The sequence below is a fragment of the Microcebus murinus genome, chromosome 1 (genome assembly GCF_040939455.1).
Source record: "Microcebus murinus isolate Inina chromosome 1, M.murinus_Inina_mat1.0, whole genome shotgun sequence".
Taxonomy (NCBI): Eukaryota; Metazoa; Chordata; class Mammalia; order Primates; family Cheirogaleidae; genus Microcebus; species Microcebus murinus.
The window spans coordinates 79,269,361-79,294,011 of record NC_134104.1 but is presented as its reverse complement, the minus strand read 5'-3'; the positions used below and the strand labels follow the sequence as shown (position 1 = coordinate 79,294,011).

The 24,651-nt window shown below is 40.2% G+C and overlaps 1 protein-coding gene, 1 non-coding gene and 1 pseudogene across 3 annotated transcripts in view; 1 reads left to right on the top strand and 2 right to left on the bottom strand.

Moving 5' to 3' along the window:
• The first annotated feature begins 2,655 nt into the window (after window positions 1-2,655).
• Window positions 2,656-3,174, top strand: LOC142871018 (10 kDa heat shock protein, mitochondrial pseudogene; annotated as a pseudogene).
• Window positions 3,175-4,064: 890 nt separating this feature from the next.
• LOC142875366 (U7 small nuclear RNA) lies at window positions 4,065-4,126 on the bottom strand. Its single transcript, XR_012922750.1, has one exon. It is a non-coding gene; the product is annotated as a U7 small nuclear RNA (small nuclear RNA).
• A 579-nt stretch (window positions 4,127-4,705) lies between these two features.
• PARL (presenilin associated rhomboid like) overlaps window positions 4,706-24,651 on the bottom strand; it is a 35,894-nt gene continuing 15,948 nt past the window's right edge. The window contains exons 5-10 of one of the 2 annotated variants that reach the window (XM_012736938.3): window positions 19,235-19,330; window positions 18,133-18,282; window positions 16,003-16,073; window positions 9,333-9,434; window positions 9,094-9,191; window positions 4,706-5,029 (exon numbers count right to left, since the gene is read on the bottom strand). In XM_012736938.3, coding sequence (XP_012592392.1) covers window positions 4,918-5,029; window positions 9,094-9,191; window positions 9,333-9,434; window positions 16,003-16,073; window positions 18,133-18,282; window positions 19,235-19,330 — 629 coding nt within the window. In that variant the 3' untranslated portion in view covers window positions 4,706-4,917. The remainder of the gene's footprint in view (window positions 5,030-9,093; window positions 9,192-9,332; window positions 9,435-16,002; window positions 16,074-18,132; window positions 18,283-19,234; window positions 19,331-24,651) is intronic. The other variant, XM_020286483.2, reaches the window with a different exon arrangement.

Here is a 24,651-nt window from a genome sequence, read left to right as displayed (position 1 = left end):
GCCGCCCCTGGCCTGGGGTGGGGGACTCCGCGAGCCGGGCTCGCTGGCAGCGCCGCGTGGCCGCCGGCTGCGTGCGGCCGGAGCAGGACTCCAGCCGGAGAGCGGGGACAGGGGGAAGATTGCACAGTCACCAGGGGGCACCTGAAACCGCCTGAGGCCATTTACAGATGTCCAACTTGAAGGATGTCTCATTAGGAATCCCGAGTTCCCTAAATGTTTTTTTATAACTCGACCTGGCTTCGCAGAGGCCGAGGGCCAGATGGCGACAGTTCTAACTAATCGCCCTCGACCCGCAGCCAGATGCAATCAGCCTGCCGTGTCCGGGAGGGTCTCTGCTTGGTCGCCGCTGGGCGACTCGTGCATTTGTGCTAGGGCTGCACTGCGGGGACCCAGCGGGCACGAAGGGAGGTGCAGCGAGGAGGGTATCACAGGGAAGACTGGGCCATGCTTCCCAAAGAACCCATGTTTGAATCAGCCTGTTAGTCACCGCCTATTTGGCTTTCCAATACTAGTCATGACGGCTAGTCATGATGCTACCTGTGACAACCAATCCAGTTTTCATTAAGAATTGGCGTTAGCAACCAACTCACTTTTCCCTGGGTTATAAAATCCCTAACTTTAAGGCATGGTCCAAAGGTTTAAGTTTTATAAAGCTGTCACAAAACTTTGGCCACTGGGCTATAAAGTTCCTTTCCCACCTGTGATGCATTACTTTTAATGCAGAGCTACGTTTGAACAATCATCCAGGTTAAAGGTCAGTCTTTTTAATGCAGGAGACGGTATCAGAAACAACTCCCTGCCCACACTGGAAAGGCTTTGCGTATTTGACACATGCCCTCAATATGCACTGCAGACCAATTACTAATAATGCTCTTGTAACAGCATTAATGACCCAGAACTCTGTCTCCAGGCTACACTTGGAAGGTATCCAGTCAGCACCTCAGAGGAAAGGACTGCGGTGCAGCCCTGGCCAGCCAGAGAACAAACTCATCTCCCAAAACACTGCTGGTCTTAGCTTAAAGTCATAGCAAAGTGTCGGCGGCGGGTCAGCTGAGCGGGCCAGGAGGGAAGCCACATGCACGGTGAAGACACTGGAAGGTGACACACCAGCGCCCCAGGTCCAGAACAAGCTGCCTTTGTCTGTAAACTGTGTGTGCCATGGCCCTGGGTTAGCCAGGCTGGCAGATGATGCTTGGTGACAAAGATACTCTGCTCTGCAGGGAAAAAAGACCAGCTCTTTTTTTTTTACTTCTTTCGTCAACCTACGTGCGAGGAATAATGCTGGGTGCCTTCAGGTTTAGTGTGGTGGCAACAGACATGGAAGAACGTGTAATAGGACTGATAAAACCAGGACAGTGTAAGGAGGGACAAGGGACAGGGAAGGCTGGACTTGCCACCTGTCATGAGGGACAGTGGTTGGACCAGTGGGAAGACAAGGCACAGGGATGAGGGTCCCGCCAGACGTAGCAGAGACCAAACCATGGAGGGCCTTGGTGACCACATTAAGGAGCTTAAAAGTTTTTCATAAGTGACAACATGTGACAAGTGTTTGTAGCACTCTGGCAGCCATGTGAAGAAGTACAAGGACACCTTAGAGACCAGCTGGAAGAACAGTCCTAACAGCCCAGGGACTGGGGAGATGAGGGACGACACTAAGGCACAGGCACTGGATGTGGAGAGGGCCTGGATTCTGGAAGTAAGAGGCCAGATGGGGAAATCTAGAATGGCTCCCAGTTTCTGACTTCAGTGACTGGTGACATCACTCCTTAAGCCAAGAGTAATATTTGAGCTACCTGGGCAGTAGGGTACCAGCACCCAGAGCCACATGCATGTTGCAGTAGATACATTTACTAAATTGCAGTCCAGAGATGTTCAGTGGGTCTAGAGTGGAGAAAGCACCCTAACTCAGACGACTGAAGCCACAGAGGTGCACCCACTTGAGAAGTGCATGCAGAATGAGGCGAGACAATGGCCAAGGGTGCATTCCTGGGGACCCCACACTTAAGAAGCCAGTGGAGGAGGCAGTACCTCCCAAGAAGCTCCCAAGCCAGAGAGAGATGGGCTTGGTGGCTGTGGTCAAGTGTCAGTAGAGAAGCCAAGATGAGAAATAGGATACCCTGGTGGGCAGCTAGGCGAGTGGGCCCATTACCAGCAAGGCTTGTGCAGCCAGAGTGAAGCTCTCATCTCCCAAGGCCACTCCCGGGGAAAATGGTAATTGGCGGGACAGAGGCTCCAGCATTGAGGGATTTTATGGACAGGAAAGTGCTTCAGGGACTTCTAAACACTCCTTCTCTGTCACAAAGCAAGGACAGAAGAAATGTCTTCATTGCCTCTTCCCCTGCTCTGCCCAAAGCAAGATGTGAATTTTGGACCCTATGGGGAATGTCCATGTGAACTCAGCCTCCAATCCCATCTCTGGAAAACAAATCTTGCCTCATCTCTACAGCACAGGCTTGTTGGCAAGACACATTCAGAAATGTTAGAGCAGCTGGGCGTGGTGGCTCACACCTATAATCCCGGCACTTTGGGAGGCTGAGGATCACTTGAGCCCAGGAGTTGGAGGTTGCTGTGAGCTATGATCACGCCACTCCACTCCAGCCTGTGCAACAGAGTGGGACCCTGCCTGTCTCAAAAAAAAAAAAAAAAAGAAAGAAAGAAAGAAAAATAAATGTCAGGGTCTCTCCTTGCAGCGGCTGCACAAGAGCAGAGTATGAGCTGTGGTGGTGGGAGTCATGGCAGGACAAGCATTTAGAAAGTTTCTTCCGCTTTTTGACCAAGTATTGCTTGGAAGGAATGTAGCCGAAACTGTAACCAAAGGAGGCATTATGCTTCCAGAAAAATCTCTAGGAAAAGTATTGCAAGCAACAGTATTGGCTGCTGGATCAGGCTATAAAGGAAAGGGTGGAGAGATTCAACCAATTAGTGTGAAAGTTGGAGATAATGTTCTCCCAGAATGTGGAGGAACCAAAGTAGTTCTAGATGACAAGGATTATTTATGTAGAGATAGTGACATTCTTGGAAAATATGAGGACTGAAATAAATCACTATTGATTTGGCACCGACTTGAAGCTGCCCATTCGGCCGAGTTCTGAAATCTCTTGTCTTGTAAATTTCCATGTCTCTTTTATAATAAACTCTTTTATAATACCTGAACTCCTGACACCCAGTGTCTAAAATCTAGTTTCACTGTAGTGATACAAACATTTCCAAATGAAAATATATAAATAAAAAAAAGAAAAATGCCAGAGCAAAGCAGTGTGACCTTGGGCAGTGCCCCTCTCCCCACACCTCCCCTGCTTCCTTACAGGCAAAATGAGGGCTGGGTTAAGAAAACTCTCTCTCCTAGAAGTGATACTAGTTTAAAATAGAATCCTGTGCCAGGTAACAGTAACTGGAATTTCACAGTAGAGACGAGTCCAGCTGGGTGGAAAAGGATATGAAGAACTGCCAAAAACTGGACAATTTCTGTGCAGGGCATGCTGCCATCCGGTTCTCCACCTGGCGAGGTGGGACGACTCCCACGCCCTTTCACCAAGCCCACTGCCCAGATGGCCAGTCGTGTGCAACTTGAGGCCAATTATCCAGACGAGGCTGACATCTGGCCTTCACTCGCCATCAGTGCAAAGGTATAAAATTTGGTGTAACATTTTCTGACCACCAGAAGACTGAAAACTATCCTGTAAATCCTTTAAAGAAAAACCAACTCTCAAATTGCATGTCTAGACATACTTGTCAACCGTGAGGACACTGAGTTCTACTACAGAGAGGCTATGATGATGACCACAGTTGCTATTTCGGTAAGATTTTTCAATTAGAATGTACATTTTCAGACATAAGATGCAATTTGGCTCAGACTCATGTCTGAATTTATCCAAGTCACTTCATTCTACTTCTTAATTTATCTACGATTTTAACCTAGAAAGCAAAGCTTAAAAATAGCTTTTCGTATATGCCACTCACTGCCAGAAATCATTACCTTTCTTGGGAAAATTTAGAAAATACTGCAGCTATTATTTCAGACCATGCCATAGAGAAGATACTGTGACTTTTTTGGGGAAAGGGGGGGGGGTCTTCTGGTGAGGACCAGAAAACCTGCTAGACAGATTCTCAAAGAACTGTAACACTATGATACTGAGACTTTTGACTGTCAGCCAAACCAGGGAAGGGGTAGGTGAGAGTGAATGCTCTAAACAGAGGTGCTAGAGCCCGTGGACAAATGCCAGCACCTCAGCGTTTCGATTAGGCCTTTCAACATGCACTGTGCCCAGGTCCCCAGCTCAAACTACGTCAATACAACAACCGAAAGCAAGATGCCAGAGAAGCATCCATGCTCTTAAAGAGAAAACACACACCTGGCCGGGCGTGGTGGCTCTCGCCTGTAATCCTAGCACTCTGGGAGGCCGAGGCGGGCAGATTGCTCAAGGTCTGGAGTTCTAAACCAGCCTGAGCAAGAGCGAGACCCCGTCTCTACTATAAACAGAAAGAAATTAATTGGCCAACTAATATATATAGAGAAAAAAATTAGCCGGGCATGGTGGCACATGTCTATAGTCCCAGCTACTTGAGAGGCTGAGGCAAGAGGATTGCTTGAGCCCAGGAGTTTGAGGTTGCTGTGAGCTAGGCTGACGCCACGGCACTCGCTCTAGCCTGGGCAACAAAGTAAGACTCTGTCTCAAAAAAAAAAGAGAAAACACACACCCTCCGCTTACAAACTAGAGATATAAACCTTTATTTCCAACTTTGTCATAATTCACTTTATAGTAAGACATGGACTGGGGGACACGGTTTAAATCGTGGGGAGTCCAGATGCAGGTGTCTTCCAAGCCGGAGCACAGACGTGGTCACTCCGGGGCCCAGGTGCTCCTGGGGCTCCCAGGCAGCGTGGCCCAGATGCTCCAGTACTGTCCAAGCCCAGTTTTACTTAGAGCCACCACCTTTTTTGGGGCCATTAGTCCTCATTTCATGCCAGATTTTCACTAGAGGCTCCCTGTTCTTCCAAATGAGTTCATAACCATAAGTAACATACCATCTGGAGAAAAAAACAAACCAGGTCTGACAATTAAATAGTGTAACATACAAATGGTAAGTACTATGATGATATCAAGTTGACATTTTTAAAATTGAATGCCACTGTCAATTACAATGTAGCTTATTAAAACAACCAATTTATATTATGTAGATAAATAATTTGGCTTTAATATATAGAGTATGTAAAAGTTCTAAGTAGGGTGAGCCGATGGCTGAATGCTCTGAAATGTGTAAGTACTTCACGTATACTTTATTCACCACTACCCTGCAAGTATCACTTTTCCCTTTATACATATGAGGAAACCAAGTCTGAAAGAAAGTAATTTGCCCAAGGCGCTAGGAGTTAACAAGGACTCACCCGCATCCCGACTCCATGTTCTGAAATGTCAGGCAGGACTTACTGATGATGGCTGTGACAGCTTGCATGCCTCCTGACAGCACCCACCCAGCCACCCAAAGGGTGGGCTGCTCGTCTAAGTTCTGCCCACCCTTTAAGATAAACAGTTTCGATCCCCCTTCTGTTCAAAACTGTCTAAAAGCAGCCTGAAGCGATGAACCAAGACAGCAGAAGTGCTACGGTTTGGTAAATTCACTGGCTCAGTCTCTACAACTAGGAATCACTAGACTAAAACTAGAACCCAAAACTGACTCTGAAGCCTGTACTCTAACCACTGTGCGTTTAGGAAGCATCTTCTGTGAGCCGAGACTGAGAGGGCCTGTCTTTACACAGGGTGCAAGTGTAACTTAGGCGGCACCGCCTCCCCTCAAGGACAAGGTGGAAGCTGGAAAGGCTTCCCAGAGGACAAGGGGTTGACTTGGAATGGCAGTTAATGAAAGCTTTTATTATTGAAACCTTTATTTTTGTCCTGGTTTCCCCCAAACAGATTTCATGTTCCCAGAGACTAGATTTTGTTGATCTTGCATCTCCCAGAGCATTAAAAAATGCTCTATTTGACTTAGATTATATAACAATAGCAGTTAAATGTTTTAACATTTTTTAAATGTTCTAAACATGTATTTTTTTATTATGAAGCAGTTTAAGACAGGCACAATGTCTCCATGCCTTTAATCCTAGCACTTTGGGAGGCTGAGGTGGGAGGATTGCTGAAGGCCAGCCTGGGCAACATACCGAGACCTCATCTCTACCAAAAATATATTTGTACCTGAAACGTAATGTTCACTAAATATAATTAAAATCTGATTATGAAAATACAGTTACCATTAAAATCTTGAAAAAGAAAGAAAAGTCCCAAAGAAAATATTCAGTAAATTTTTTAAAAAAATGCAAATTAATAGGCTTATAAAAATTATTTGTGCTTATTGTAAAATTCTCTGAATTTTGAACAAGATAAAAAGGATCATCCTAAGATTGAAATGCAATTGTAAAAATTCTCACAAGAAATGAATCACTAGTCAGGAACTCTCCCATTAATAAACTCTTCCCCAATTTTCTTTTTCTTTTTTTTTTTTTTTTTTAAACAGAGTCTTGCTTTGTTGCCCTCGGTAGAGTGCAGTGGTGTCATCATAGCTCACAGCAACCTCAAACTCTTGGGCTTAAGCGATCCTCCTGCCTCAGCCTACCGAGTAGCTGGGACTACAGGTGTGCGCCATGACACCTGGCTAATTTTTCTATTTTTAGTAGAGATGGGGTCTTCCTCTTGCTCAGGCTGGTCTCCCCATATGAAGTCTCCCCATATGAACTCCCCATATGAAGCAACCCTCCAGCCTCGGCCTTCCTGAGTGCTAGGATTACTGCCATCCAGCCCTTCCCAAATCTTTTAAACTTACTTATTTCAAGCAAAGAGTTAAACATTTTAATCTTACAGGTACATTGTTCGGATTATACTTGTAAATCCAAATGTAACTGGCTGTTTGACTAAACTAAAATTAGAAAATAATTCTAAATGACTAATGTCAGAGGAACTCTTTTTTACAGTAGCAGCAGCCTAACAATCTAGTGCTTGGTCTGAAACTCCAGCTCTGCAATTATTAGCTGTGTGAACTTGGACAAGCTCTTTCTTTAAGCAATTTCCTTATCTGTAAAATGGAATACTTCACAGGATTGTAAGAATATTAAATTAGACCTTGCCTCATAGAATTCTATGAGAATCAAAGTCCTTAGCTTAGGCACACAGCAAATATTCAATATATGTTAGCTATTATTGCAACACTACAACATGAAGACTGTAAGATTTGGTCAGAAACAAAGTCAGGGAAATGTGTAAGTGGATACTAAAGGAATCTTTACCATCAACAAAATTAGGACACTTTAAAAAAAATTTTAGATTTCTAAATCTAGATAAAGCTGTTAACGAAAAGGTGAATTCTGGATATGACTGAGATCTAGTAAATGAAAAGGAGTTGAAATTAGAAACAGCAAAGAGAAAGGATTCCTCTGCCTTTCAGATCCTGGACTTTAAAATGTATCTGATCCAATTATTTTCAGAATGGAAAAAGATCATCTAATTATAGTTCAAAAGTATAAAAACCTGCTAGAGAGAAGACCCTTGAAGTATACATGGAAAGATCTAGATAAATTTAGAGCTTATAAAATAGAACCCCTTTTCATAAGTCTTTGTGTTTCTCATATTGTAATATTAGGTCAGTTTCTACTATTTATAATGTGCTGCTGTTAAAGCTAGAACTCACATATGCTATTCTTTAATCATCACTGAAAATTATAAATGGCATAATGGCATTTAGTCCTGCTGCCTACTGGGCAAAACTGCTTCACTTAAAATAGATTTTTCTATTTTTTTAATTAGAAAACCTAAGTTTTCCACTGTCATGAAACAAAGTAAAAACCAAGTAAGGTCAAAAGGCAACATTTATGCAAGAAAAATAGGCCATTAGGGGATCCAGCACAGCAGACAGACAACAGCTCTGCTGAAGGGTCTTGGTCAGATGGGCTCCAAGTGTCCTGAGGATGTTTCCACCATAGAATTGCTATTAAACTACTAGGTTTTAAGCAAAATCCTGTTGTCTGAAGCACAAATAGAAGCTCTTGTAACCACAATGCCAGTTGTATTCAATATGGTGTGATGAGGGTGGGAAGGGCTCTGGGTTTGGCTTTAAATCTCTGCCTTTTTTTTTTTTTTTTTGAGACAGAGTCTCGCTTTGTTGCCCAGGCTAGAGTGAGTGCCGTGGCGTCAGCCTAGCTCACAGCAACCTCAAACTCCTGGGCTCAAGCAATCCTTCTGCCTCAGCCTCCCGAGTAGCTGGGACTACAGGCATGCACCACCATGCCCAGCTAATTTTTTCAATATATATATATATATATATATATATATATTAGTTGGCCAACTGATTTCTTTCTATTTATAGTAGAGACAGGGTCTCGCTCTTGCTCAGGCTGGTTTCAAACTCCTGACCTCGAGCAATCCACCCGTCTGGGCCTCCCAGAGTGCTGGGATTACAGGTATAAGCCACCATGCCCAGCCTAAATCTTTGCTATTTAAGAGCTGCTAGGTGTGGGGAAGATCACTTCTGAGCCTGTTTTCCATCAGTAAAATGGGAGTAATAACAGTATAATGCAAGGTAACTAGCTTGGTGCCCACATATAACACATGCTCAGTAAGTGGTCCATGTTGGCTTATGTCCCTGGCCTCTATTCCAGTCATGCAGCTTTCTCCCACACACTCACTGCAGGCAGAGAAATGGTGCCACCAACTCAGCGTATCTGCACAGCACTGGTGAGACAGAGGTCAGTGGCAGTTGGGTGGGATGCCAGGCAAGAACGCCTGGAGCAGAGGAAAGGAGACGATAAGACAGACTTGGGGCCATGCAGCAGTCTCTAAGAAGGGCTAGGAATAATGACAGGTCAGGAATGGGGATGACTTAAGCTTAAGGGTAAGCAAGACACAGACTCTTCTCCTACAAATGACCAAGGCAGAGACAGGGCTGATATTCTCACATCCCACCTCACCTAGTGAAACTAACCCTTACCTGTTCCTGCTTCCATCACACAGCTAAGTAAGTCTCTCTCTCTCTTCTCTCCAGAGCAGGGAGAAGGAGGGAGGGATGACCCAAGGAAGCGGATTAGCAATCAATTATGCTCAAACTTACATTCCAAAGAGAGCTCCCCCAAGATGTGCTGCATGATCAAAAAATTTCCATCCCAGGATCATCCCCACTGTATCCATGGCAATAATGGCTTTTAGGGCCTGAAAGACAGCAAGAGAGAATAGAAGTGGTACACTACTTTGATTTCTCTACTATTGACAGTTCTAACATAAGGGCAAGAATTCAGCCAACATAAAAACATCACCACTGTCACTAGAACTTCACTTCAAAAAAATACTTACATTCCCTGCTGTGAAGGTGAACATCGGAAGGAAGATAATGGCGAGCCTCCCTTCTGGGATCTTAGTGCAGACAGCTGCGAGGACGGTCATGATTGCACCAGACTGCAAAGTAACACAGTGAGGACAACAGGAAACTCAATGTGCAACTGCTTAGTGGCTATAATGTCTAAAGGAGTGGCACTTTTCCTGAAAAGTTTGTATGCACATGTTTCTAGGTGAGCAAAAAGCTTAAAAGCTTTCAGTTACACAGGTACACAGTATTAGGTAAAGGGGCTCCAGGTCCTTCACACAGTAATTGCTTGGAAAAGACTGAACTTTCATTACAGGCCAGTAGGCGTAATAACGACCAGCATGTGAGTGTTTCCTGAACTTCAAGGATAGCAGTAAGTGCATCACATGCATCATTTCATATATTGTCTAAGAAAGAACTTCTCAAACTTCTCCAACAAAGCTCCCCCAACTGGAGACAGTGAGCATGAATTTGCCCAAAGAAACCCACATACATGGAATTTCTTTCACTCAAATACTTGCATCCGACATAGTGTCACAGGCCCTATGCTAGATGCTAGGGATACAGAGGAACAAGACCTACAGTCTCTGCCTTCATGGAGCTTATTGCACAACAAGAGAGACATAGGTAAAACAACAAAATATGGCAAGTTACGATGAGGAAGTACACCATGCTCTGACAGTACATGGAAGGGAGAGCTAATGTCACCACAAGGTAAATAAGTGACGGCAAGCTTTGCATGGAAGAGTGACCAGATGTTGGCCAAGGAAAGGAAGAAGAGATGGGAAGAGTGTTCTAGGCAAAAGAACAGCATAAGCCAAGGCTGGAGGTCAGTGAGCACAGCATGGCGGAGAAGCGCAAAGGAGTGAGTGTGGCTCGAGTGTGGAATGTGGTTGATAAACAAGGAGAGAGTGAAGGGAGGCAGGTGTTCTAATTTAGTTTGTTTTCTACCCAATTTCATAGCAGAGCAAATCTTAGTCACCTATTAAAAATAATAAAACTACCATGAGAAACATTCTACAAAATACCTTCCTGCCATTCTTCAAAATTATCAGGGTCGTGAAGGATGAGGAAAGACTGAATACTGTCACAGATCGGAGGAGACTAAAAAGGCAGGATAATTAAAGGCAATGTAGCATACTGGGATATAAAAGGATATGGGAAGACTGGGGAAATCCCAATATAGTCTGTAGTTAATGGTACTAATTCCATGTTATTTCCTAGATTTGCTAGGTGTGGTGGGTCACACTCCATAATCCCAGCACTCTGGGAGGCTGAGGCAGGAGGATCGCTTGAGGCCAGGAGTTTGAGACCTGCCTGGGCAACATAGCAAGACTCATCTTTACAAAAAGTAGAAAAATTAGCCAGGCATGGTGTCATGCACCTGTAGTTCCAGCTACTCAGGAGGCTGAAGCAGAAGGATCACTTGAGCCCAGGAGTTTGAATCTGCAGTGAGCTACGATCATACCACTATATCCCAATGTGGGCAATAAAGCAAGACCTTGTCTCTAAAAAACAAAAAAATTCCCAGATTTGGTAAGTGAGCCATGGTCAGGGAAGATGTTAACATTAGGGAAAGCTAGTAGATGTAATTACACCCTTCACCCTTGCAACAGCCATCACAGTAAAAATCAATTCAAACTAGAATAATCAATGGATGCTATTTCAAGGTGTGGGAGGGTGGAGCTGATGAATAGGATGGTTACATAATTTCAAAGTATCCTCTCATAAATTATTAATTTACAAAGGAAAAATACATTTATAGCAGAGAAGCTGGACAATACTTTAACCATTCACCAGTTATCCCCACCAGTCAGGGGCAAATGGACATCATGTGCCTTTAGTTGTGATATCTGAGGACAAAACGTCACTTATGTAACATTCCAACCAAACACACATAATCTGAATCTAATCATGAGGAACTAGACAAACCCAGCCGACAAACATTTCATAAAATAACTGGCCTGCATTGTTTAAACTGTTGATGGCATAAAAAACAAAGAAAGGCTGTGGAAATGTTCCGGCTTTTAGGAGACCAAAGAGACATGTCAACTAAATGCAACATATGATCTTAGGGGAGAAGGGAACTATAAAGGACATTACTGGAACAACTGACAAAATTGGAATACAGTCTGCAGATTAAATGAAAGTATATCAATGTTAAATTTCTTAAGTATGATAACTAAACTATGGAATATATAAGGATGTTCACATTCTTAGGAAATACATACTGAAGTATTTAGGGGCAAAAGGGCATAATATATGCAACCTATTTTCAAATGATTCAGAAAAAGAAATATGGATAAATAGAGAAAATGAAAAATGAAATGCGGCATATGTTACAAATCAGTGAATCTGGGTCAAGAATATTTTAGAGTTCTTTTAAAGTGAAACATAGGCCTACGTGTAAAACCTAAAATAAAAAACCTTTTAGATGAAAACATGGCAATAGCCAGGCATGGTGGGAGGGTGGCTTGAGCTCAGGAGTTTGAGACCAGCCTGGGCAGCACAGCAAGACCTCATGTCTTAACAACAACCACCTCCCCACCCCCACCAAAAAAAAATCTTTGTGACCTTAGATTAGGCAAAAATTCTATAAGTATGACACCAAAAGCATGATCCATAAAACTGGACTTCATACAAATTAAAAACTTTAACTTAATTTAAACTTTAACTGTTAAGAGAAAAGACAAATACACAGGCTGAGAGAAAATATTTTCATGTTTAAAGTCTGATAAAGGAGTCGTCCTGTGTACCATTTCCTGCAACTTTTAAGTTTTATTTACAAATGGGATGTTAAAAAGAAAGACACCTAAGAGCAAAATGACTTTTAAAGGAGCCCCTACAATTGAAGAGTCCTATCCTTTCAATATTTAAAAAAGGTTATTTTTGGAAAATAGCATCTACCTCTCTTCATCACCATTTTATTTCTCTCCTTTGAGACGGGGTCTCTCTATGTTACTCAGACTAGTCTCAAATTCCTGGCCTCAAGTGTTTCTCCTGCATTGGCCTCCTGAATAGCTGGAACTTCAGGTGCCCGCCACCACACCTGGCCCACAACTTATGTTTTGACAAATGTTTATGCTTACTCCCATTGAAATTAAAACGCTTACTCCCATTGGAATTAAAACACTAAATGGATGGGCTCAAAAGCAGAATGGAAAGACAGAGAAAATAATCAGTGAACCTGAAGACAGGAAAAAAAATTACCCACTCTAAAAAGAGAAAGAAAATGCTTAAAAATTTTACAGAGCCTCAAGGAACCATGTGACTATAACAAATGACCTAACATCATATCATCAGTCCCAGATGGAGAAGAGAGAGAGGCAGAGCTGGAAAAATATTCAAAAAAATGGCTAATTTCACAAAAGACATAAACTTACATATTCTAGAAGCTGAGTGAACTCCAAACAGGATAAATGCAAAGACATTAATGACAAGACACACCATAGTCAAACTTCTGAAACTAAAGACAAAGAAAAAAATCTTGAAAGCAGTGAGAGAAATGACACTGTACTTACAGGGGAATAGCTGTTTGAACCACAAAGGATTTCTCATCAGACACCATGGATGCCAAAAGGAAGTGGCACATTATTTTTCAAGTGCTGAAAAAATTAAATATCAGCCCAGAATTTTATATCCAGTGAAAATATCCTTCAAAAATGAAGGAGCTACAGCTGAATTCAAAGGAAGAAAAAAAAAAAAAAAAAAAAAAAATGAAGGAGAAAGCACGATATTCTTAGGTGAAAAGAAAAGTTACCTACCTAAAAGAATGGCTAAAGAAACAGAAAGAAATTGATAAAAGGAAAAATCTTGGAACATCAGGAAGAACAAACAATGGAGAAAGTAAAAATATGCATAAATACAGTAGACTTTCCTTCTCCTTTTGAATTTTCACTGATACTATATTAATATAGTAAATATTTAAAACAATTATAATTTGGGGAAGGCATAGAAATGTGAAGGGAAGAAAGGTTTCTATACTTACACTGGTAAAATGACACCATCAGTAGATGGTGAGAAATGAATGATATGTATATGATATCTAGTGCAGTCACTAAAAAAGTCATGCAAAGAGATAGACCACTCCAAAGCACTACAGATAAATTAAAATAGAATAACAAATGAATCTGCTCTAGTGACCATTTTATTTTACTTTAACCTTGTAAGGAAAAAACTAAAGACACTTTCCTAATTTAGCAAGAGAATTCAGTTTATGTATAGGTTAGGTTGATTACAATTAAATCAAGGAAGTCATAGCAAACAAGTCATTATAATGTTGGTGAGCAAATTCAGCCTATGAGAAATCATTTACAACTTCAAGTAAAAAGATTTTCTCTAACAAACATTTTAACAAATGCTGTTTCCTACAACAAACATTTGATAATCTTTGCCATTTTGAGAGTAAGGGTTACAATTCACAAAAAATAAATTTTTGCTCAGTCTGGTCTTGAACTCCTGTCCTCAGGCAATCCTCCCACCTCGGCCTCCCAAAGTGCATTATAGGTATGAGCCACCGCACCCAGCAAAAAATTAATTTTTGAAAATCAGAATATTAGAGAAAAGCTTCCTGCCAATGACTAGTAAGAAACTAATTTTTTTGATGAGATTCAGAATATGTATAACTCTAACTAAACAAAACCCTTACCAAAAACTAGTCAATATTCTTGATCCCTAATGCCAATACAGCAATTGGTATCTTCATCATCTTATAACATCTTATTAAGCCAATAAGATCAATACTTTATATTTCATAATACAATTTTGTCAATAGTATTTCTTCCAGATTTCTCATTAAAATGTCATTACAGCTGATAATTTAATTTTCTTTAATTTTAACCAAGGATGAATTAAAGTATTGGGGGATAATTTCATCCTACCATGGCTCTAGGATTTTGGTGACTGAGTAAAACTACCACCTTCATATTTCTTTTTTCTTTTTTTTTGAGACAGAGTCTCACTTTGTTGCCCAGGCTACAGTGAGTGCCATGGCGTCAGCCTAGCTCACAGCAACCTCAAACTCCTGGGCTCAAGCAATCCTTCTGCCTCAGCCTCCCGAGTAGCTGGGACTACAGGCATGTGCCACCATGCCTGGCTAATTTTTTCTATATATATTAGTTGGTCAATTGATTTCTTTCTATTTATAGTAGAGCCAAGGTCTCGCTCTTGCTCAGGCTGGTTTCGAATTCCTGACAGAAATACACAGATGGTGTTACCCATTTTATATGGGGAAATGTGGTTCAGAGAAGTTCAGTAATATATCCTAGAAATCACAGGTAAGTGGCAGAGCTGGGATTCAATCCCACTCTAATTCTAAATACTATACTGCCACGCTCAATTAATTTGGGACTTCAGTTTCTTATCTATAAAATAAGAATAAGAGTAGTCCATCAAAATGCCCTTCCAGATCCTTCCAGCTACTAAGTCTCCCCACCCTCAGAGCCCCCAAAGTTCTCTAGAGAATTCTCCTTGCTTTCAGTGTACATTAGATGTGTATATAACATTTCCTCCCCAACTAAACTAAACTTGAAGTCTGAGTTCATTTTTAATTCATCCTAATGATCTTCACTGCCTTCATATAACAGATGCTTAGTTATAGAATAAGTTAGAAAGTATGATTTGGAATATATAAATTATACTGTAACCATGCTTTATATAGAAATTCTATGAAGAAAAAAAGGCTTAAGAAAGTACATCAGTCATAAATAAGATAGATGCCTCTCATTAGAAAAACTAAGTATAAACAGATCTGAGGAACACACAAATTAGGGGATGATTATTTTACGTAAGGACTCTTTGGCAAAATTGAGCCTTTTTAGAGTTCCTTTAGATACGAAATCTCCTACTTCAATGCTTTTAAGTATATTAGTATTTAAATATGTACAAATTCAATGTGTAGTCTTTGGAGAAATACTATATAAAGATTTCTATGTGCCTAGAAATCCTCCATTAAGTTCAAAAGAAAACATGTTTAAAAAAATAAATTTTTTTTTATTAAACTTGGAGACAGGGTCTTGCTATGTTGCCCAAGGCTAGTCACAAACTCCTGGGCTCAAGGGACTCTCCTGCCTCAGCCTCTCGAGTAGCTGGGACTATAGGCATGTGCCACCATGCCCAGCCTAAACAAATTTTTTAAAGCGTCTGGAATGTAAATTCCTGAGGGCAGGAATCTTGATCATCTTGTTCACTGATGTAACCCCAGGCTCTAGCACAGTGCCCAGTCTATTCAGAAGACATTCATACACTGACTAAAAAGTAGAATATAGTACCAGATTCAAATCTATAATTAGAATTTTCCAATGCTAGATTAGGCTCTCTGGTTTATGGGGATTGGATACTCACTGTTGATTTAATCTTCTTGATATGCACTCTATTGATAAAGTACATATAAATGACTGACAGGTAAAAGCTATAACCTGATATTTACAAAGATTTACAAATTTACAAATTCTAAATTAGATGCAGATTAGTCAAGAGTATTGTTTCAATGTTAATTTCTTGGTTTTGAGAACTGTACTGTGGTTCTGTAAGATGTCAGTTAACAGAATGAAAGGTAGATGAGAACTCTTTATGTTAATTTTGCAACTTTCTTGTAAGTCAAGTTATTTCAAAATAAACTTAAAAGTTAAAATGCTAAAAATTTAAATTAGAAATACTTACTGCACCAAGTGATGGTCCATATCTTCCTGTGGAAACTTTACACATGTAACTGACAAAATTGGAAATAACACCTGAGAAATAAATCACATTTCAATAATTTAAGTGAGATATAAAAATGGTTTCCATTTCTGCTGTTCACTCTACCCAAATTAAGTGTCAGGTTTCTATCTGGATCACTATAAGGGCACAGGCATGGATACTCATCCTACTTATGGCTTCAGCTATTTACAGGGAAGGAAAGTCTGACCTACTCTATGACTTGCTGAATAACACAGGGTCATTCACTTTCCCTCTCAGTTGTTTTCCTCAACTGTAACATAAAGAAAGGAGACTGGTTCCCAAACTCACCAACTATCTCAGAATCCTTGGGGCTGTACTCCAGACACACTAAATCAGAATCTCTGGGGTGGGATACTAGGCTAGATGATCCTTCAGGTCCCTTTGGCTCCAGTGTCATTGAGTTAATGTGGCTCATTTTAAAAAACAACTTTCTATGGAGCAGGAAGTAATGGCATCTGAAACAGACCCTCTGGAGCTACAATGACACAACTAGTGCTTAGCTAAAGAACTATACGCTTATCTTATAAGCCAAAGATATTGCTTTGACAAACTAGATACACATGGGTATTCAATTAATACTGATTAAGCATCTACTCTGGGCCTTGTGGTAGATGAGAGGATAAGTGCTTTTCTGCACTACAGCACACTGCCAGATATACTATTTTTTAACCCTTTGCACTCGCTTGCTTTTTTCTCGATTCCTTTATTCTACTCGGGATTTAATTTTTTAAATACCCCAGATTTTACAAAGCATGGCAGTAGAATAAAAAACTGGAGTTTCTTTTCATACAAACTTATTTATTTGGATTTTTTTATATTTCAAATTATTGATACATTCAAAGAGTAATTTTAATCTCTATAATTTTTCATGGTGTAATATTTTTTGAAACATTCACCCACATAAAGACCTGGTTTATATTCACATGTTTCGCAAATATAAATCATCTCTCTTCTTCCTCCTTTGATTTTTTCTGTTAGAACAAACAATATAATCTTTGTGTTTTTTGTTAGGGTGAGGTGTGATTATATAGAGCTTTCCATCTAAACGTTGCTCTAAGTTAGTGGATAATAATCTACCCCTGGAAATTAGTGTACCATCTCTGCATTTACATTTTACTTGTCCTTTCATGCTAATGAAAACAAGAAAGATACTGGAAAAATAGACAAAAATCCCCTTCCCCCCACGGTGACACTATGTGTCGAGTGTGGCTCGACATACGAGCTGCTACCGATGCTAACCTTGTCAAGTCACACTCGACATCCGAGTGCCAAGGGTTAATGTAGAGATTTTTAAAATAAATTTTTATATTTTATTGTTTTAATTAAGTATATGTGGTAGAGAGGCAAGTAAAATTTGATCAACTGTCAACTTAGCAGCATCTAGGGACCTGGAATCGTGCACTGTAATTTCCTAATTGAAATAAGAAAATGATGCCACCTCCAAGGCCATGACTAGGAAATCGTTCCATGTCAATATACATTCTTGCAAAACAGATGGAACAAATTCATTCTTGACAATCATATTCTATGGCCATACCACCCTGAACGCACCTGATCTCGTCTGATCTCAGAAGCTAAGCAGGGTCGGGCCTGGTTAGTACTTGGATGGGAGACAATCACATTGGAAAGCTCTCATCTAAAACCTCTGGAAACTGAACACACAGGAGGAAATGAGTTTGCTTAAGGTTATTTAACAAAGATCCAGACACTTGAGATAGCCAGGAAGTTGGGAGTCACTATCTAAAAAATGGTCAGCCTGAGCTAAAGAAATCAAGGTCTAGAAGGATAAAAATGGCATGCTTAAATTCTACACTAACTCTTAACTCTTGTTTATCCTAATTTAAACCTAAGCATACCAAAATAATTCGTGTAAAAGGCAATCAGCAAAATGAGAAGAAAGACAACAGCTCCCCCAGTCTGTAGTTCCCTTCTCTACATACAACTTGAGAAACAAGTCCTGAGCACTTCCTGTGTGTAGAATATGGAGGTAAACATCCCCTCTGTCCCTTCTGCAGATAGGTGAGAGTGCTTACGCCATCAAAGGCCCTGAGATTAAAGCTTATTTATTACCTGCAGACAGGTACACTGCCATGAACTGCTCTTGACCCAGAATGTTCACTATGCTGGAGGAGAAACTCCACAAAACATACATATTTGCTGTCATGTGAAGTAAGGAGAAATGGCTGAACGTTGAGAGCAACATTGGAGAACAAAGGACCTCTACAAGAGAGAAAAGCACAGTCTGGTAATCATGGAGTATATAGCCAGTAAAAATCATCTGTTTTAAACTTTTATTATTGGCCTGGAGCAGTGGCTCATGCCTGTAATCCTAGCACTCTGGGAGGCCGAGGCCGGAGGATTGCTTGAGCTCAGGAGTTCAAGATCAGCCTGAACAAGAGCGAGACTCCGTCTCTACTATAAAAAAAATTAGCCAGGTGTGGTGGCATGCACCTAAAGTCCCAGCTACTCAGGAGGCTGAGGCAGGAGGATCCCTTGAACTCAGGAGTTTGAAGTTGCTGTGAGCTAGGCTGATGCCACGGCACTCTAGCCTGGGCAACAGAGTAAGACTTTGTCTCAAAAAAAAAAACAAAAACAAAACCACACACCAAAAAAATAGGCTTTTATTATTATTGTAAAACAAATCAAACATGGGAAACAAAACTAGAACCAGCCAAAAGCTTAAATAAGACAGTTTAAGACAGCATTTTTCAAAGTGGTAAAAAGCTTTCTCAATAAGTCTCTTTTCTACTTAGTAAGCAACCAATAAAAATTTTCAGTTCATGAAAGCAACTGTCTTTACGGCAAAAGTTAGTTAGGAAAGAATGAGTAAATTATTTTAATTACAGATAAAAAGTTGTATATTTTAATAATATTCTTCTCAAAGAATAAACTTGTAGTGATCACAGACCTGAATTCATTAAAAAATATTTAGATACTAATATGTACCTTAGTATGTGTACCTTACTATGTACAAGGTACATGCTAGGCACCTGGGATATAGCATTAATAGAGATGAGCTTTCTGTCCACAAGGAGTTTACAGCCCATCCTCTAGATTTTGCTTGTAATTACTGACAAATAATTCATCTTTTTTATAGCCTTTCAGTGAACATAAAGCATAGTTCTTTCATATTATCTCTACCTCAAAATAAAATCCCATAAGTTAGACTTACTTGAGGCTGGATTAGATGTGAAATATCTGATCATTGTCCTCTGTAAAGCAGGTACTCTCCATAAACAGAATACGAAGACATTTGCAGCTATGATACCTATAAAATAAACATTTATTATTTGGAGAGAGTAAAAAGAAGAGCAAAGACAGTTTGATCTAAAGTCTACCCGAATAAGATTTTCTACCACAATTATGTAAGAGTACTATATACTTTTGGGGTAGGAGGGGAGCTAAAAAAAGTGAAATCAGTACTTTTAAAGCACCAAAACTGCAGAGTCACAGAATTCCTGGAAAATCAGAAATGCTCTAGGATCTAACTTCCTTCACCTAGATCCATATTTTACTTCTTCAGAACAGTTCAGTCTTCTCAATAATAACCATATCTATAAGTATTTAATAATGGCCAAGCCAAAGATAGAAGTAATATACAGAATTAGGTTCCCTGGCCAAGACTAGAAAAGCTAACATCATTTCTTTGAGTTCAGGGAATGGTACACTTCTTAAACTCATTGCTGGCTCATGGAAACATCTGTGGATCATCCATGGATATGAAGGTCAACATGTTTGAGAATAAGTATTTGATAAGAATTCAGGGATAATCTGGAAGAATTTGCAACTATTTTTGAAGTATGCTTACAACTCCACATGGGAGTTGGGTGACTGTTTCATTTTTCTGCAAGTGCCTGATGTTGCTAGTACTACAAGTAAATTGAGTAAGTTTATTTCATAACAGAATTAATTAGTCACATTTTAGGGAAGAAATTAAGTTATTCCTGAAAAGCACAGGCTGTAAAAAATACATTAATCTTATGAATTGCCACAACTCCTTGCACACAGCAGATATTCATCTACTTGTTGAATTAAAAGAATTTAAACATTTATTCCTCCAATCTCTTTAAGCAATAGGCAAGTAACACTTTCAACTTCCTCAATGACAATACAACTGATTTCAGGAACATTCTGGTAGGAGGATTTATTTCAGAAGATATTCTTTGTATAATAGTCCCTGCCAACCACTACACCTTGGAGTTAGCTTTGGCTTCCATATTTGCTCATTCTGTAAGGCTCTCTGCTATCTCCTGGCATTTCAAGTCTAATTTTTGCTCTCCCACTTGAGTCAGGTAGGAAAAGAAGCTACCATTTTTCATAGATTTTAAGACATTTTTCCCATTTTAATATCTGAAATCAGGATGCATCTTAAAGTTAGTGATGTGTCACAGCTTAATTGGTAGCATTTTTTTCTTTCTTCATAGTGTATTAAATGGAGTTTTATTGCATTTTATTAATTTCATTAGTTGTATCAGATATTTCACTAGTAGGGACTATGACAGCTGTCATACCATCTTTGATAAATACCTTAAACTCTTTCAAAGATGATGAGAGGGACAGTGTTTATAGAGATCACAAGCAAGGCAATTAAAAGCATCGTGTGTACCTCCCAATGAGAAGCCTGGAACCCTAAGGGGAGGGGGGCAGAGGAAAGGCACAGACTCCACAGAACCTCGGAGGTTTATCCTACAGCAAGACAACAGTGATTAGTGTTGCCTAGGGGTCTTTAGTTTTCTTTCAAAGAGTTATAAACATCTTTACTACCCAGAGCACCCCCTTAGGTCTAGGTTGTTATACATACTGATAGATATCTTAGGGTAAAGAAAACCTAAGAATAGTTTGGGCATCATCATAAAGATCAGGTTTCCATGATAATAAAGATAATCAGTCAGGGCTTTGGTGTTTACTTTACTTTGATTCAATGCAAAGAGCAAGAAGGGGTCCCTTATCCTACCCACTAGGCTGAAAATTGCAACAACTATCCTGCCTACTCTTTCAGTTCCACAGTCTGCTTCTTCAAACCAGTGACATACAGCACACACAACTTCTGGAAACTACAGGTACCACAGCACTGTAGAGAAGTAGGATGCATCTCTGGTTAAAGTGATTACAATTAGGGAAAAGAATTGAAAAAGGGAAAGATAACCAAAAACATCATGGTTAGCAGGAGACAAAGAGTAAACATTGCCAAGTTTTCAATCCAAATGCAAGAAGCCTTTCCGGTAAATTATGAGAGTAACAGCACTGGAACAGATTGTAGGCAAAATCCCTCACTTCATAGGTCAGTGGTCACCAAACTTCTTTGATTAGGCACCCCATCAGTAAACAACTATACAGACATACTCAGTATGTGTATACTTATTTACAAATTATATACATGAACCACTACAGTTCATTATAAAACATACTAACAAATCAAAAAGATAGGAGGAAATTAAAATCCGGATATTTTCTTCCTTGCAAATCCCATTTTGAAGGCCAGTTATAGATGAGAAAACTGAGGCTCCAAAAGGTACAAATTGTCAAAGAGGCAAACTTCAGTGGCCACGCCAGAATTCCTAATCTAGTGCTCTACTATATACCAAGACAAGGTGGCCTGGAGAATTTATTTTGACCTTGGTCATTCTAGGACTTCAGACACCAGACAAAGGGGTCCCTAGCTGAGAAATAGCACAAGCCGGTCCCCAGAAGCAGGTGAGCAGGAGAGGCTGTGCGGTAATCCTAGGCCTGCTGAGGCAGCACCGTACATTGGCTGAAAGTATGGTGAGGGAGTCCAGCAGAACCAACTCTGTCCTACTTACATTATAACTTGGGTAAGAGGCCTAACCTCTCAGCCTCAGTTTCCTCTTCTGCAAAACGATAAGAAAATCTACCTAAAAGAGTTGAATGATGATGAAATGAGAAAACACAATTAAATGTAGCAGTCACACAGTAATGAACCAATAAATGAAATTATGGTGGAAAGAGAATGGCCTTTTTAGGTCTGAATCCTAGATATGCCACTTAGCATTTTATCCCTTTCACTTCAGTTTCCTCATCTGTAAAATGAGGATAATAATTCCTTCCTCTAAGGCAGTAGTGAGGCTTAAAACAGTACATCCACCTAGCATACAGATGATTAAAGAATGATTTCCTCACCTCTCTTTCTCCTTTGAGAAATGCAACAGCTTAAGGTATCTGTATCTCCATTTAATACAGGTGTTACCTGATTCCTCCTGACTCAGTCACTTCCTGGACAAGCTTGGCACTACTGATTTGGGAAGGCTGTTGTCCCCATGCCAACTTCTACCAAGTGTGATACACTGAATTACATCAGTGAAAATAACAAAATTGGCTGGGCGCAGTAGCTCACGCCTGAATCCTAGCACTCTGGGAGGCCGAGGCGGGTGGATCATTTGAGCTTAAGAGTTCAAGACCAGCCTGAGCAGAGCAAGACACCATCTCTACTAAAAATAGAAAGAAATTAGCCAAACAACTAAAAATATATAGAAAAAAAATTAACCTGGCATGGTGGCACATGCCTGTAGTCCCAGCTACTCGGGAGGCTGAGGCAGAAGGATTGTTTGAGCCCAGGAGTTTGAGGTTGCTGTGAGCTAGGCTGACGCCACGGCACTATAGCCCAGGCAACAGAGTGAGACTCTGTCTAAAAAAAAAAAAAAAGAAAAAGAAAGAAAGAAAATAACAAAAATAAGGATCTCTGAAAACTCTTCTTCATAAAAGCAATGAAAACACTTGTAAAAATTATCAGAATCGATTTTTCAGAACTCTAGAAACCAAAGGCTTATAGCAAACCAGAGAACATTTATTTTAAAAAACTTGGTGAATCTCAGAACAGCTAGCTTTGCAGCATTTTACCTTGTCCTAGTCTCATCCCCTGCTCTCCAGCTCCAAAGTAACCTTGAAAACAGGCCATATTCCCAGTGCAGCCTGACAACCACCAGAGGTAGCTGGTAGCATTGTGCTAGAACTCTTTCAAAGCCTCATTCCCTAAGAAATGTCATTATCTGACCCGGCAGTTGCTACTCCAAAAGATTCCACTTGCAAGGCTGTATTTAACCTGACTGGGTCATTTTTGCCAGAGGGCATTTATCAAAAACAAGGTTAAATGCTTTAGGTTGGAGGGTGCCTAAGAGGTGGATAATACATGGGCAAATAAGAGTCTAACCAAAATCTTAAAAGGAATAGCAAGGAAATAAGATTTCCATGTGGGGTGGGGAGGGTCTATGGCATACTACCCTGAATGTGCCCGATTTTGTCTGATCTCAGAAACTAAGCAGTGTCACGTCTGGTCAGTACTTTAATGGGAGATCACCTGGGAATACTGGGTGCTGCAGGCTTTAAAAAAAAAAAAAAAAACCTAGCACTCTGGGAGGCTGAGGGAGGAGGATCGCTCAAGGTCAGGAGTTCAAGACCAGCGAGAGCAAGACCCCGTCTCTACTATAAATAGAAAGAAATTAATTGGCCAACTAAAAATATATAGAAAAAATTAGCTGGGCATGGTGGTGCATGCCTGTAGTCCCAGCTACTCGGGAGGCTGAGGCAGAAGGATTGCTTGAGCCCAGGAGTTTGAGGTTGCTGTGAGCTAGGCTGACGCCATGGCACTCTAGCTAGGGCAACAGAATGAGACTTTGCCTCAAAAAAAAGATTTAAGAGCCAGGCATGGTGGCTCATGCCTATAATTCTAGTGACTCGGGAGGCTGAGGCAGGAGGATTGCTTAAGGCAAGAAGTTTGAGACCAGTCTGGGCAACAGACCAGTGAAACCTCTGTCTCTAAAAAAATAATAAAACTGGGTGTGGTGGCACGTGTCTGTTGTTCCAGCTATGAGGGAGGCTGAAATGGGATCACTTGAGCCAGCCTGGGCAACAAAGCAAGACTCTGTCTCTAAAAAACAATTAAAATAAATAAAATAAATAAGGATTTATATAAATAAATAAATAAGGATTTAAGATCTTTATGACCATTCACATTTACATTTTTGAAAGCACTTTATATTCAAGTTGCTAGACAGATCCCAAGTATCTCTTTACTGCTATGCCCTTCATGCTAAATGACTGATTAAAAGAAAAAAAAGGCCAGAAGAAATAATTCTGATTTTTTTATTTTTTTATTTTATTTATTTATTTTTCTTTATTTTTTTTCTTTATGAACCGGTGCCACAGTGGTGAGAACACCAAATCCTGACCACTAGACCACCAGGGAAAGAATTCTGATTTTTAATTACTTCTGAATACCAGACTCTTTGAATAAACTATTTACTGGCATGAGAAAAGATTTTAAATTCTGATTCCAGATTTCTTCATATAGTTAAATGGTATAAAATCTTTACCACCTTCAAAGAATATGAGGTATCAGTTAATTGCGAAATAATTGAAAATAATGAATGAAATCAAAACCTTGCTACCCTAAAGAAATGCTATTAATTTTCATTACTTTCAGAAAACAGGCAAATAAAGAAAACACATTAATCTTAGTGAAACAGATATGTTACTACAGAGCTATCTTTGAAGTAATCATATTAAGACCTCATTGACTAAATCAATTCTACAGTCTAAGGTATGGCAACATACTTTGAAAAATCTCAATCCCTT